The 14,264-nt window shown below is 45.3% G+C and overlaps 1 protein-coding gene across 2 annotated transcripts in view; it reads right to left on the bottom strand.

Moving 5' to 3' along the window:
* The window catches only part of MRPL33 (mitochondrial ribosomal protein L33), a 122,741-nt gene that overhangs the window by 3,761 nt on the left and 104,716 nt on the right, over positions 1–14,264 (bottom strand). For both annotated transcript variants that reach the window (XM_068104184.2, XM_078786335.1), the window contains exons 3-4: positions 13,180–13,198; positions 9,890–9,996 (exon numbers count right to left, since the gene is read on the bottom strand). In XM_068104184.2, the coding sequence (XP_067960285.2) occupies positions 9,890–9,996; positions 13,180–13,198 (126 nt within the window). The remainder of the gene's footprint in view (positions 1–9,889; positions 9,997–13,179; positions 13,199–14,264) is intronic.

The raw sequence follows: 14,264 nt of genomic DNA, 5'->3' as shown, positions 1-14,264 counted from the left end.
AAAAGTGGAATTGGGGTGAAATTAGCGGGGGTAGAAAAGATCAAGGTTTTGGATGGGGGAAGATAAGAGATGGTGGTGAACAGCTGTTTTAAAGACCTGGAGGGTGGAGTGGGATTGAAGAGTGAGGGAGTTTGTACCAGAGGCGGGAGAAAAGAGGAATGAAGGAGTGAAGGTGAGCAGAGAGTCTTGATTTTGGCAGTTTAACCACAAGAGGGTTGCAGGCAGATCTTGTGCGACCTGTAGGAATATTTGCGGGACAGAGCCCAGAGAGAGCTGGGGGGGCAAGGCCAGAGAGGAGTCGGTAGAAGACGGAAAGACCACCAACCTGCCTGCGGTGAGTGAGTGAGAGGCCCTTGGAGTTAGCTTCATCGCGGGAGATTCCAAATGGTGGTATCTCACCCTCTCTGTTCTTTTCACCCTCTTTTGCTCAAGGTCATCTGCCAGCATCTTGGAAATCAGCAAACATTACCGCTTTACACAAAAAAGGTGCAAAAACAGATCCTTGCAACTACAGACCAATCAGCCTGCTCCCAATTATCAGCAAAGTCATGGATTCCATCATTACTTCGGATATCAAATCCTTCCTCTTCTCCAATGGCTTGATCTCCAATCAGCAATTTGGACTCAGACCAGGTCATTCTACTCTGGACATGTTGCTTCTGCTGTCTCAACAATGGATGGTGGTCCTCAATGCCAAACAGGAAATCAGAGCTGTCTCCCTTGACATATCACGTGCCTTCGATACGGTCTGGCACCCAGCTCTGCTCACCAAACTCTCCTCCTTTGGTATCCATGGAAATCTCCACGCATGGCTGGCGGACTTCCTCTCTAGTCGTAGTCAACGTGTGGCCCTGAATGGATTTCTCTCATCTCCCCTTCCTGTTCTGGCTGGAGTTCCCCCAAGGTAGTGTTCTGGGCCCTGTGCTTTTTCTGGTCTTCATAAATGAACTCTCCGACTCTCTGGAAAATCCTCTCTATCTCTTTGCTGATGACTCCACTCTCTGCCGCTCCATTCCTCATTCCTCAGATCGGCAGTCTGCAGCCTCCTCACTCTCTGTAGAACCACCTTTAGAGGCCATTTTTCCCTGCAAAGCAGGGGTTGGCCTTTTTCGGGTACCATGGTCCCCTTTTTGAAGCAATGTTTTACGGCCGGATGCCCTTCCTGCCACCAACCCTGTTAGTCGACTCTTGCGACACACAGGGAATTACCAGTGAACTGGTACTCAATTTGCCGACCTCGGAAGGATGACAGGCTGAGTCAACCCCGCTGGCGTTAATTCAGTGATCGACTAGGATTCGAACCCAGGATCCTAGGACTCTGTAGACCTGGACAAAATCACAGACTGGTCAAACAAGTGGAACATGTCTTTCAATCCTGACAAATGTCACACTCTTACTAGATGTCTCTCCGAAAAGACCGACTGGAAAACCCTCCCATCTACTTTCTCAACAATCCTTTCCAAGAAGTTCTGTCGCTCAAGTTTTTGGGTCTCACTATCTGCTATGATCTTTCTTGGGAAAACCACATTTCCAAGCTGGCCTCCAAAGCCAGTAGCCGACTAGGCATCCTCCGTCGTGCTAAGTCCTTCCTTGGCACACCTGAGCTCCTCACCACATACAAGGCTTTCATCCGCAGCTCAATGGAATACTGTTTCCCCCCTCTGGGCCGGTGCTCCTGCCTCGCACCCAGCTCAGCTTCATGCTGTTGAAACCAAAGCTTTCAGAATCATTGGAATCTCCTGCGATGAAGCTAACTCCGAGGGCCTTTCACTCACTCACCGCAGGCAGGTTGGTGGTCTTTCTGTCTTCTACCGACTCCTCTCCGGCCTTGCTCCCCTAGCTCTCTCTGTGCTCTGTCCCCCAAATATTCCTACAGGTCGCACAAGATCTGCCAGCAACCCTCTTATGGATAAACTGCCAAAATCTTGGCTCTCTGCTCACCTTCACTCTTTCTTTCCCCTTTTCTCCCACCTCTGGAACAAACTCCCCCACTCCCTTCAATCCCACTCCTCCCTCCAGGTCTTTAAAACAGCTGTTCACCTCCATCTCTTATCTTCCCCCATCCAAAACCTTGATCTTTTCTACCCCCGCGAATTCACTCCAGATCCACTTTTTTGAAATTCCAACTTCTTTCCTTGAAGTCCTTGCAGTGTCCATATGTTTTATACCTTTCCCACCTCTCCCCAAGCCCTCTCCCTCCCACAGTTCTCTCGATGTCCCTGCTCTCAAATGTTGTGTTTGTGTCCTTCCCCATCTCTCCCCATCTTGTCTGCCGCTCCCCTTATTTTGTGTTTTATGTGTCGGTTTGACTTTTTGTGCGATTAATGTTAGCTCTTTCACGAGCCTCGATCTTGTATGCAAAAAACAAACAAACAAAAAAAAATCCGTAACCCTTTCCCATTGTAATGTAACTTCAAGATTCCCAACTGTCCTGCCTCATTAACCCTCTGGTTCCCAACCGTTCCCTCCTCATTAATCCTTCAGTTTCCAGACTGTCCCCCCTCATTAATCCTCTCAATTGTTACCCTCGCCAGAGGGTACTTCATCCGATCAAGATGAAATTTATTGAGCATAATCTAGGGATAAATTGGTGGAGAAAGAACAATAATGATGGTGTCATCGGTCATGTGGTTCGGACGCCATATTTATTTTAACACAAAAGCCTTAAAAGTCACCGAAAACACATTCTGGCGATTGTCTCCAATCTCTGATTGCTCTTTCTTGTTCTTTATGTAATTTGTCTGTGTTTCTTTAAAGCGAACAGCATATAACCAGCTCCGCAAGCTCCAGCAAATCCGACCCCCTTCCCACCTCCTCCTCCAAACCCCTCCCCCGAGGACGGCAAAATGAACGCCTTGTGACTGTGTGAAGGAAAGAATTGCAGCCATGTTGATAACTGCCGGACCAATCTGCGCACGGTTGAGAGGTAAGAAAATCCAAGCAGCTGGAACAGAACAGGCAGTCTGCACCAACAATGATTTGGGACAGGGCAGTTGAGTGGGGAGGAGATCAAGAGATAGAGAGCCACTCAGATTGCAAGACAGTGATGAGACGTCCTGTGGGGTCCAGCGAGCGGACGCGGCAGACCCTGACAGAGGCGGGACTCAACAACCGAGAGGCTGTGGATGGCAACTGTGGAAGATGCAGCTGTGGAAGATGCAGCTGTGGAAGGCTGCAACCGACAGACTCAAAAACCGAGACGTCTCTCCCACCGAGGATTCGCCATCTCGCCCTCCCACACTCTGGCCACCATCGACCTCTCATGGGCATCGCTTGAGGGTCAGGTTACCTCTTTCCTAGTCTCCTACCCCACCCTGTCCCCGCCTCAATCTTCGTGGTGATGTTAATGGTTTATGTTAACGTGTAAGCCATCAAGTGGATTGGGAACTGAGTACCCTCGTCCCTCTATACAAGGGGAAAGGTGACCCTCTGGAGTGTGGCTCGTACCGAGCGATAAAGTTATTGGAGCATGGAATGAAGGTATTGGAAAGGGTGTTGGAGAGGAGGATAAGGAAGAAAGTGAAGATCGACGAAATGCAGTTTGGATTCATGCCAGGAAGAGGAACGACAGACGTGCTTTTCATTGTGAGGCAGTTGCAGGAGAAGTACATGGAGAAGAGGAAGAAGTTGTTTCTTGGGTTTGTTGATCTGGAGAAAGCATTCGATTGGGTTCCACGCAAAGTATTGACATGGGCATTGAGGAAGTTAGGAGTGGAGGAATGGTTGATCAGAGTAGTGATGGCAATGTACAAAAGAGCGCGCACAGCTGTAAGGACGAAGGACGGGAACAGTGGTAAGTTTGAGGTGAAGGTGGGAGTGCATCAGGGGTCGGTACTAAGTCCACTACTATTTGTAGCTGTGATGGAGGTGCTGGCTCAGAACGTAAAGGAGGGTTTACCGTGGGAGTTGTTGTATGCAGATGATCTGGTGTTGATTGCGGAAAGTATGGATGGACTGAAGGAAAAGGTGAACACGTGGAAGGAATGTATGGAGACAAAAGGTCTGAAGGTGAATATAGGAAAGACGAAGGTGATGGCAAGTGGTAAAGCATGTGGTGAGGTGGAAAGAACTGGGAAGTGGCCCTGTGCTGTGTGTAGGAAGGGTGTCGGAGTGAACTCCATTCAGTGTACAATGTGCGCTGAGTGGGTTCATCAAAAATGTAGTGGTCTGAGAGGGTCATTAACCAGTGTGGCAGCTACATTCAAATGCAAGGTGTGCACAGAGGGAGCTGCAGATGGAGGAAATGTTGAGTTGGATCTTGGAGACGGCGTGAAGCTGGAAGGTGTGAAAACATTTTGCTACCTCGGAGACATGCTGAATGGAGAAGGTGGATCAGACTCGGCAACGGTTGCTCGAGTGAGATGTGCATGGAAGAAGTTTCGGGAACTGAGTGGCGTGCTGATGATGAGGGGAGTGTCGTTGAGGCTGAAGGGAAAGGTGTATGCTGCATGTGTGAGAAGTGTTATGATTTATGGGAGCGAGACATGGGTAATGAACGTAGAGCAGCAACGAAGGTTGGAAAGGGTGGAAATGCGAATGGTTCGACGGATGTGCGGAGTATCGTTGAGAGAGAGGAAGACAAATGATGAATTGCGAAAGATGATGGGAATAGAGCCTGTGATTGATGCTGTGAAGAGGAACAGGTTGAGATGGTTTGGTCATGTGTTGAGGAAGGATGAAAGTGACTGGTTGAGAAGAGTGATGGAAATGAATGTAGAAGGAAGTAGAAGACGGGGAAGACCGAGAAAGACTTGGCTAAAGATGGTGGAAGAAGAAATGCGGGCAAGGGGGTTAACAAGGAGAGATGCAGAAAATAGGGCAAAATGGAGAAGATTGTCATGGGGACCGCAAGGCTAACCCCCACTCTAGCAGGGAAAATGGCCTTTAAAATGCATGTTGTTGTTGTTGTTGTTGTTGTAAGCCATCAGGGTATTGTGGGCATATGGGATTTCTCACCACCAGTGTGTTGCTTGGCACAGAGGGAGGTGATCAGACAGGAATTACACAATGAGACAGGTAGATGTTGCCCTTTTCTGCTATAAAACAATGCGTAGAATGTGGTAAAAATAAATTTATCCGAGCGCGTAGTTTGCATTTGGCAATTATAACTGTGGCGCGAGTTAAACTTTTGGTAGGGTGTTGTAAATTTGCAGTGCGTTTCGCCAGAGTATCTCACTCAGCTCCCAATTCCTTTTCTAAACTGGAAAACTACCGTGAGTGACAGATCTCGTTAGAGGTTCTCACACCAGAAATCAAATCAAATACCTGTTCAGCTTTAAAGGCGTTTGTTCTCCGACGACAATTCGTCATCAAATTGGTGATCATCCGGGTGGAAGATTTGACTACTACCTGCCTACCCCATGGTCCACCTTCACAATATATATATATATATATATTGGTTGGAAGTGGGGATCCCGATGGGATGTACCATCTCCCCTATTTTGTTTGTGCTGGTTATGGAGTTGTTGATGCATGCGGTGAGTGGACATGGGAAAGAAGTGGAGCTAGCCCCTGGTCAGAGGTTGCCAGCAATGTTTGCTTTCATGGATGACCTGACAGTTGTCCAACAGTCCGCTGATGCAGCAGTAGAGGTACTGGGACGACTGGAAAGGTTGATGCGGTGGGCAAGAATGGGATTTAAAGCAAGAAAGTCGAGGAGTGTGGTAGTGAGACGAGGAGTGGTGGATAACATGCACAGGTTTGAGCTGGGAGGGGAGGTGGTTCCATCATTGGTGGAGGCCCCTGTGAAGAGTTTGGGAAGATGGTATACAGTGGAGTTGAATGATGTGGGAAGAGTGGAGGAGGTTAGAAACAAGCTCTTGAGAGGTTTGAAGAGGATTGATGGATGTGGTTTGCCAGGTAAGTGGTAGGTATGGTGTTTGAAGTTTGGATTGATGCCATGAGTATTGTGGCCATTGATGATGTATGATATTGCGATTGGGCATGCAGAGAGGATGGAGGTTGTGGTGAGCAGGTTTGTGAGGTGGTTGGGAGTGCCACGCTGTTTGACGAACATTGCCTTTCATGGTCAGGGTGGAAAACTCCAGTTTCCCTTGACATCATTAACCGAGGAGTTTAAGGTGGTGAGGATGCGGGAGTTCATGATGTTGCGGGATTCAAGTGATGCAGTGGTAAAGAATGCTCTCCCAGAGAAGAAGGGAAATCGGAAGTGGAATGCAAGAGCAGAGGTGGACGAGATGGAGGCGCGGTTGCAACAGGAGGAGGTCATGGGGATGGTACAGCACGGGAAGCATGGCTTGGGGTGGATGAAGCATGAGCGATGGGGAAAGGCATGTGTGAAAGAGAGGAGGAAGATGGTTGAGAGGGAGGTGAGAAGAAAGGAAGAGGAGGGGAGATATGTGAAAGCAGTCGGTCAGGCACAGCAAGGTGCTTGGACTAGGTTGGAAGGTGTGCGGGTGAGGATATTGAAGTGGCAAGAGATTTGGATGATGGAGCCAATATTGTTGAATTTCCTGTTGCAGGCAACGTATGATGTGCTTCCGTCACCAGTAAACTTGAGATTGTGGGAGTTGTTGCAGGAGATGTTATTTGTGTGGAGGTGTGGGAACGGTGCAGCATGCACTGAGTGCATGTTCAGTAGCATTGGCAGCAGGACAATACAGGTGGTGCCATGATCAGGTGCTGGTGGTGGTGGTGCAGATGGTGCAACAAGAGGTGCTGAGGTCGAGAGAGAGAGATGAGTGGAGAAGGAGACTGATGGGGGAGAGGTGTGGTTTGTCAAAGAGGGCCAAGTGGTAAGAGGTGGAAAGAGGAGGAGGTGGAAAGCAAAAGGGCTGTCAGATGCTTGTGATTGGCAGGTGGTGGCAGACCTAAAGCCACAATTGGTATTCCCAGAGGAGATCTGTGTGACAAGGTTGCGGCCTGACATTGTCATTTGGTCAGGTGCAACAAGACAGGTCATCTTAGGGGAATTGTCTGTACCGTGGGAAGAGAACATGGAGGAGGTGCACGAGAGGAAGAGAGGAAAGTACAGTGAGCTGGAGACAGAGTGCCGGGAGAAGGGTTGGCGAGTTTCGTGTCAGCCATTTGAGGTGGGGTGTAGAGGGTATTTTGGCAGTCCCTTTTCTGCATTTCTTGCTCGGCTTGGAGTGTGTGGGACAGAAAGAAGGAGGATGTGTGACAAGGTGGCCCAGTTTGCCTTGAAAGGCTCATTTTGGATATGGAGGAAGTTTATGGAGGCACGTCGAACGGTGTAGGTTGGTTGTGTGTGTGTGTTTTTTTTTTGTTAGTATTATTAGTCCCCTACCGGTGTACACCGGAGGGGACTATAGGTTTGCACGCCGTCCCTCCGTCCGTCCGTCAGTCCGTCCGTCCGTCACGCAAAGAACAGTTTTCTGGACTTTGTTTTCTAAACTCTTCATGCTATTGATTTCAAACTTGGCACATGGTTTCCTCATGATAAGTTACAGATCGAGTTCGAACTTCACGACGTTTCGATCATTTTTGACAAAGTTATGGCACTTTGAACTTTGGGAATTCTGATAATTCTGATGATCCTTAACTCAGTGCGATTTTAAGTTTTAATTTCCTTTAAAAAAGATTTTCTCTGCAATAATTGGACCGATTGAGATCAAATTTTCACCGTAGGGGGGAATCGGTCTGTACAATATTTTATGGGTAATTATGACATCACAGGTCACGTGGTTCGGCCGCCATATTGTTTTTCGTGAAAACACGAAAACCCCTTTTTCTCTGCAACGGCTGAACATAGAGGCCAAACTTTGCAGGTAGAATTGCATACCCATGACGAACAAAAAAGTCAGCGAGCATGACATCATGCGTCACATGGTTTCAGAATTATGACGTTTTTAAGCATGAACCTTTAAAACCGAGCTCCTCCCTCATTTTCGATCCAATCGAGGGGAAACTTCACAGATCTGTTCAGCATGGCAGTCTACTAAAATGTCCTTTTGGAATTTGCGATCAGGCGCGTGGTTTCACAGATATCGTTAATTAAACGAAAATATTTTAAAAATGGATATCTCGTTTATTCTAGAGTTCTCCTCAAGCCGCACCGCGCGCCCTCAGCCTCGTCTGCGAACATCAAAAGCGCGACACAGCTGCTGCTTCGGGAGGGGCGGAGCCAAGCCGAGCAACATATATATATACACACATCGATCATTGATCGTGAACCGGAAAATATAATAAATTACTGATATTTAGCGACTCTAAAGGTTTTTTATCAACAACTTATTTTGTCGTGCTTCTGCTGACCTGTCTGCAAGGTGTATAAATCGAAGTCCCGAGGGCGAATCACAGGTGAGCCCGTCCTGAGGTAATTAGCGATTGGGAACGATTCAGAACCTGTGGGTAAATAACCCTTGGTAATTTCCTCAACAGTTTTCCGGACGACAAACTGCCGTTAGGGGACATGTATTGCAGCGCAATACTCAGAATGCTTGTTTTTTCTTATTTTGTGTATGTGAGTGAGTGAATGAGTGGGTGAGGGTGTGTGTTTTTGTATGTCAAGTAGTGTATGTTGTAAGGGTAGGTGGTTGGTTGGTTTTGTGTGTGTATGTGTGTGTATGAATGATCTGGTGTGTTTTGGTGGTGAGTGGTGAAGGGTATAAAGGTGGGTGTTTGAGTGTTCCACCATGTTTGTTTCATGTTGTGGATTCTGGATGTGGAGGTGTTGTTGTTGTAGTCTGCGTTCGCACTGGCTGGGGGTATGTACGCATCCAGGTGTAGTTGCTGCATGTGGATGTGTATGTGCCCCTGCTGGCCCACCTTAGCTGACCGTATCGAGGTTGAAGGGCCGAAACGGGATGATGCCGAGGACCTCGACTGAGGACCCAGTCAGTGCGGCACACTTGTGACCAGGTGTGTTTTGAACTATATATATATTTCTCTCTCACACACACACACACACACACACACACACACACACACACACACACACACACACACACACACACACACACACACACACACACACACACACACACACACACACACACACACACACACACACACACACACACACACACACACACACACACACACACCGGTGTACTGAAAAGTAATGTCTCTTGTTATTTTTCTCTAAAGCAGGTAAAGATAGTCGCTTGAAACAAAGCACAATCCACACATTAGTTCTTCCTACCACTGGGTGCGAAGTTTAGTGTTTCTGACACTAGAAACCACATCTCAGTGCTATATCAGTCAAGATGGCAGAAGACAGCATGACATTTAGTGCTGTGAAGCATGAAGCGTTGGAGATGAGAGTCGGGATGACTGACTGCAGATGAAAGCTGGGTGCAACATTACGATCCTGAGAGTAAAAGACGGTAAATGGAGTAACGCCACAAAGGCCTTTTTCTCAAGACTGCGCAGGGTTAGGTGTTCTATGAACTCTCTAGTTTGTGCACAAGATCTAGACTCATTGAAGAGTCAGGTGACAGCAAAAAAAGGCAACAAAAAGTGATGGATGCAACAAGCAACGGAATAAACCAATAGGAAAGGAGAAAACACAGTAACTTGCAAGTAAGATGTTTGGGATAAGTATGGTTAATCAGGGTAGATAAGAACACGAGTAGTGATGAAAATTGTCGGTGATGTACCATCATGTTTAAACCCTGAAATGGGATAGACCCTGAAGGCAGTTCCATAACTTTAGTATTTATATGGCTCAGAATCGGAGCAACTTCATACATTTTATTTATTTAAATCTTTTTTTTTCACTCGTGGTGACAAAGCCCTTAGATGAATTATGATTATCACAGCCATTTTTTAAATTTGGACTGTTATAAAGTGTAATTGTAAAGTGTCAGCTGCTGTGCAAGGAAGAGGATAGGGCAAATTGGGGCAAATTGGAGTGGGGAGGGGGGGGGGGGATGAGGGAGGAAAGGATTGAGAGAAAGGATCTCACCAAAGGGGTCATGTTTACGAATCACCAACTTGTCACGTAAGCGGGAGCGTCTCACATTGAAGGAGTGACCAGTTCCTGCCCCGCTTACCATCTGCACCAAAATTGCCCTGAGGAAAACCAACAACATTTCAAACAAAAGGGTGCCTGCTGTACTTGACAGGAGACATTCTAACACAGTCCACGAACCTCGAGCAGAACGGAAATGAAAAAAAAAAATCCTCATCCCATCTTGCCTTGAGAGAAACAGACGTTGGCATTGAATATGAAACATGAGATTTGATGGAATCGCTTTTGAAATGAAATACATCAAAGCCTGAACCTTTGGGACTTGGAATATCTTTAAATCTAAAATCCTTAACAGATCCATTTTTAGTAAAAAGGCCTCATAGGATTGCACCAGTAGTACAAGTGCAAGCGAGAAGCATGACAAATATACACGAAAGGCTGAAAAATCCTGGATTAGATCCAGGAGTGGCACCAAGATTTTCCTGGGGGTGTGGCAATGCGGAGGGCAGAGGGGTGGGGGGGCGTGGGGGGTTCTACGACCTGGGGAGTAATATTAGAAGTTGCAACGAGCAACGACCATCAGGTATAGTAACTTTGTTAAACCTTATCAGAGCAATGTAATGGGAGTTGTGCTGGGCTGAGCAGGCCGATTCTGTCCAAAGTTACAATCGCAGGACTTAAACTAGAACGCCACTCAGTAGAGCGCATACTCCCGCCGTGGGTTTAGTTGGAATAATACGTTTTGTTTAACATCCTCTCTCCCCAAAACAATAAATGAAAAATAAAGTAGGCCCGAACTGTCACAGAATTTATTTTGATATATCTCGGAATTAGAGGAGAAAAACATCATTTAAGAATAAGAATAAAAGCTTTAATGCAGTAAAACAGAAAAAATCTTTCCCAAAAAAATTTCCAAAAAAAATTCCTGGATCCGGAATAATATCCTGAGCTTCACCAAAAACTAATCAATTCTTCCTTATCCCAAGGGCAATCCTCCCACCAACTTTCATCCAAATCCGTTCAGAACTTTTCCAGATATCTTGTTCACAAACATACGAACACACACACACACACACGGACGGACACGATTGAATGCGTTACTCCCTGGCGGGAGTAATAAACCTGAAAATCGCAGAGCCAGAACCAGAATTATTTATTTGGTCTGGGAAGCCCATGCAAGGTTTCTTCTTCTTCAGCCTCACAACCCTGGGTGAATATGCGATCTTTTAAAAAAAAAGTTGGAATTTTGCCAAATCTGTTTTATTCGTTTGTTAATATATCTCAGCCATTGACAAATCTGGAACTAAGTCTTTACTAGAGTCCCTGTATAAAGAGAGTTGCGCCATGCGCTGACCCGAGATTTCTGGTCACGTGATTTCGTGGCGCCATTTTGTGTCTAACTTCACCGTGCGTGAACGTCAGCTTGGTACGGGAATGTTGTTTATTGCCAAACAAAATGACTGGTTGTTCTGCTTTTGGTTGTTCAAACCAATCTGGGAAATACAAGATGTATAGATTTCCAAGTGACAAAGACAGAACGGAGTAGTGATGAGTTTCACTTGTCGGAGTAGTGATGAGTTTCACTTGTGAGGAGTGAACGGAGTAGTGATGAGTCTCACTTGTGAGGAGTGAACGTAGTGGGATGAAGTGTTGGTCTGGTCAGAGTGTTGTATTACGGGCAGAGTTTTCTTACGGTCTGAATGTATGAATCATGTTCTGTACTGAATGTATGAACCAAGTTTTGTACTGAATGTTTACTGTGTTGGCCTCATCGTGTTCCTGGTGAAATTAAACAAGTTATGGTGAATACGACGTCTTATCTGTGCTTTTCCATATCTGTTCGACTAGACGAACCGTGCACACTGCAGGTATTTTTAAAAGTTTTTTCTCTGTTTAATTACGGCTTGGCGCAGTCGAAAATTAAGTGTTAATTAAGTCGCCAGCTATGAAACATATTAATCGATCAGGCAATATCCATCAGAGTTCTGGGCAAGGGTGTAGTAATAAATGAACGTTTCAATCTTACTAGATGCCGATGACGTTTTCCTTATGTCAGAGACAGAAGCTGACTTGCAGCTTGTTAAATCATTACAATGGAAATTGAATATAAATGTCGATAAAACTAAAGTTGTACACTATAGAAATATGGCAATACCACGTACAGAATTTGTTTTAAGTGTGTTAGACTATATGTCGGCTGGAAGTCCTACACCGGAATTGCTCTCGGCACCCTTTAAAAAATATTGGATATGCCCACACTCCTTTCTAAAAGTTATTAAAATTCAGAGAACGACAGCATTGGTTTGTCTTACTTATAATGTTAGCTCTTATATGCAGTGTTGGCTTGTAATATGCATTGCCATACCACTTTTAATATCACCACACAGCTCTTTTTCACGGCAATAGCTGAGTTTTTGACAAAACAAATATCACCTGTATGTAATAATAAGACTAAATATGTGCAGCAAAATTTTTTTTAGCAGGTTTAGAATATATCACCCCATATCGCGAATGTACATGTATATCTAATCCGACACACTTAGACACAAAATGGCGTCCAAATTTGAGTTGACACAACTCTCTATATACAGGGACTCTAGTCTTTACAAGTTCATCAAATACTGACACCGCGAATGACATTCGCTGAGCTAAATGTTGATATTTCTTCTGAGGTAAAAAAAAAAAAAAAAAAAAAAGTTTTAAAGCATTATACCTATCAAACGATACATTTTATTAAACGGGGAAACCTAATACACACTTTGGTGGTTTTAAAATGACAGAATATGTCTTTATTAGATAAAAAAAAAAAGAAGAACATTGAAGATGACGCTGCGAAAAAAATACACCGCTCTAACACATAACCACGAGTTTAAACTACATTTACAACAAATATGAAAACTATTTTCATATCACAATGTTAAATATAGAATATATAGAAGATAATGTTTAAAAAAAATGAGCCCTATCTTCCAATGGTAAACAATCCTTCAAAAAATTCCTGGATCGGGAATAATATCCTGAGCTTCACCAAACACTAATCAATTCTTCCTCATCCCAAGGGCAATCATCCCACCAACTTTCATCCAAATCCGTTCAGAACTTTTCCAGATATCTTGTACACACACACACACACACACACACACACACACACACACACACACACACACACACACACACACACACACACACACACACACACACACACACACACACACACACACACACCTCCCTGGCGGGAGTAAATATGTCAAAAAGCGAAATAAATATAATTAAATCATACTTACTTGGATTTACTCTTTGCCACTGGAAAAGGAAAGAGAATGACATCTTAGAACGCAAAACAGAGCTGTCAAAACGTAAAGCACACATCGTGAAATACAAGATAATTCTCACAAATGCAAGGTCACATATTGAGACAGATCGATCATACAGGACATTGGATTGAAATCCCGACTTCTAAGATCATTTTCCGACGTATGTAAGCCGGATATAAATATCTGTGGGGTCAATGAAGCTATCGGGGCGTGGGCTCTTCCCAAAAACACACTTGTGAAAACACAATCTATTTTCATGATAAAAATTACATCATCGATAATTATGGAGTAATAAAACTTCTTCCAGCACAAGGTGGCAAGGTAGCATAATTGACTGAGTGTGTGGATGTGCTACTAATATAACTTGGCACTTGGCATCGCGGCACTTGGCATCGCGGCGCTTGGCATCGCGGCACTTGGCATCGCGGCACTTGGCATCGCGGCACTTGGCATAAGTTGAGAACCAGCTAAGTAAATATTCAATGTTCATTTACTCATGATAGTGTGTCCTCTGTTACGTATTTGTTTTATTTGTTTTCTAGGTATGGCTTCAGTATGACAGACACCGGTGAGTACACGATAGAAGAGAGACCGATTACTTGTGTTTGGGTTCATGACCGCGCGCGAGAAGGAGCAAGTTTTGAAGACATAAGGACGAGATTTTCGCAGAGGTTCGATAAAGCCGGAGTTGTGCTTCTGCGAAGATTCACGTAAACGTCACTGCGTAGCTATGCAGAGAAGGGTTTATGGGTAACCGTAGCCCGCAGAGGCTCGCCGAGGGGTCGACGCGCACACCTCCAAAATCTCAACAACGCATCGCGTATAGCTATGGTCATGTGCGTCAAACAAACGCCGATTGCTTGAGCAGGGAAGTATATCCGGTAGCATCGGGGGTTGGGCCCAGACCGAAAACGGAACAACAAAGAACCAATATATTCAAACGGAATGTTTACACTTTTACCGGAGGTGGAAACGGCTTTCCGTTTTTGGGTTCTTCGTTTTCTGTACATTCTTTAGTTTTAGTAAATGCGACACTGCCCCGTATTGCACGTGTT

This window comes from Myxine glutinosa, chromosome 11 (assembly GCF_964187855.1).
Source record: "Myxine glutinosa chromosome 11, kmMyxGlut1.1, whole genome shotgun sequence".
Classification (NCBI taxonomy): Eukaryota; Metazoa; Chordata; class Myxini; order Myxiniformes; family Myxinidae; genus Myxine; species Myxine glutinosa.
This window is presented reverse-complemented; position numbering and strand designations above follow the sequence as displayed.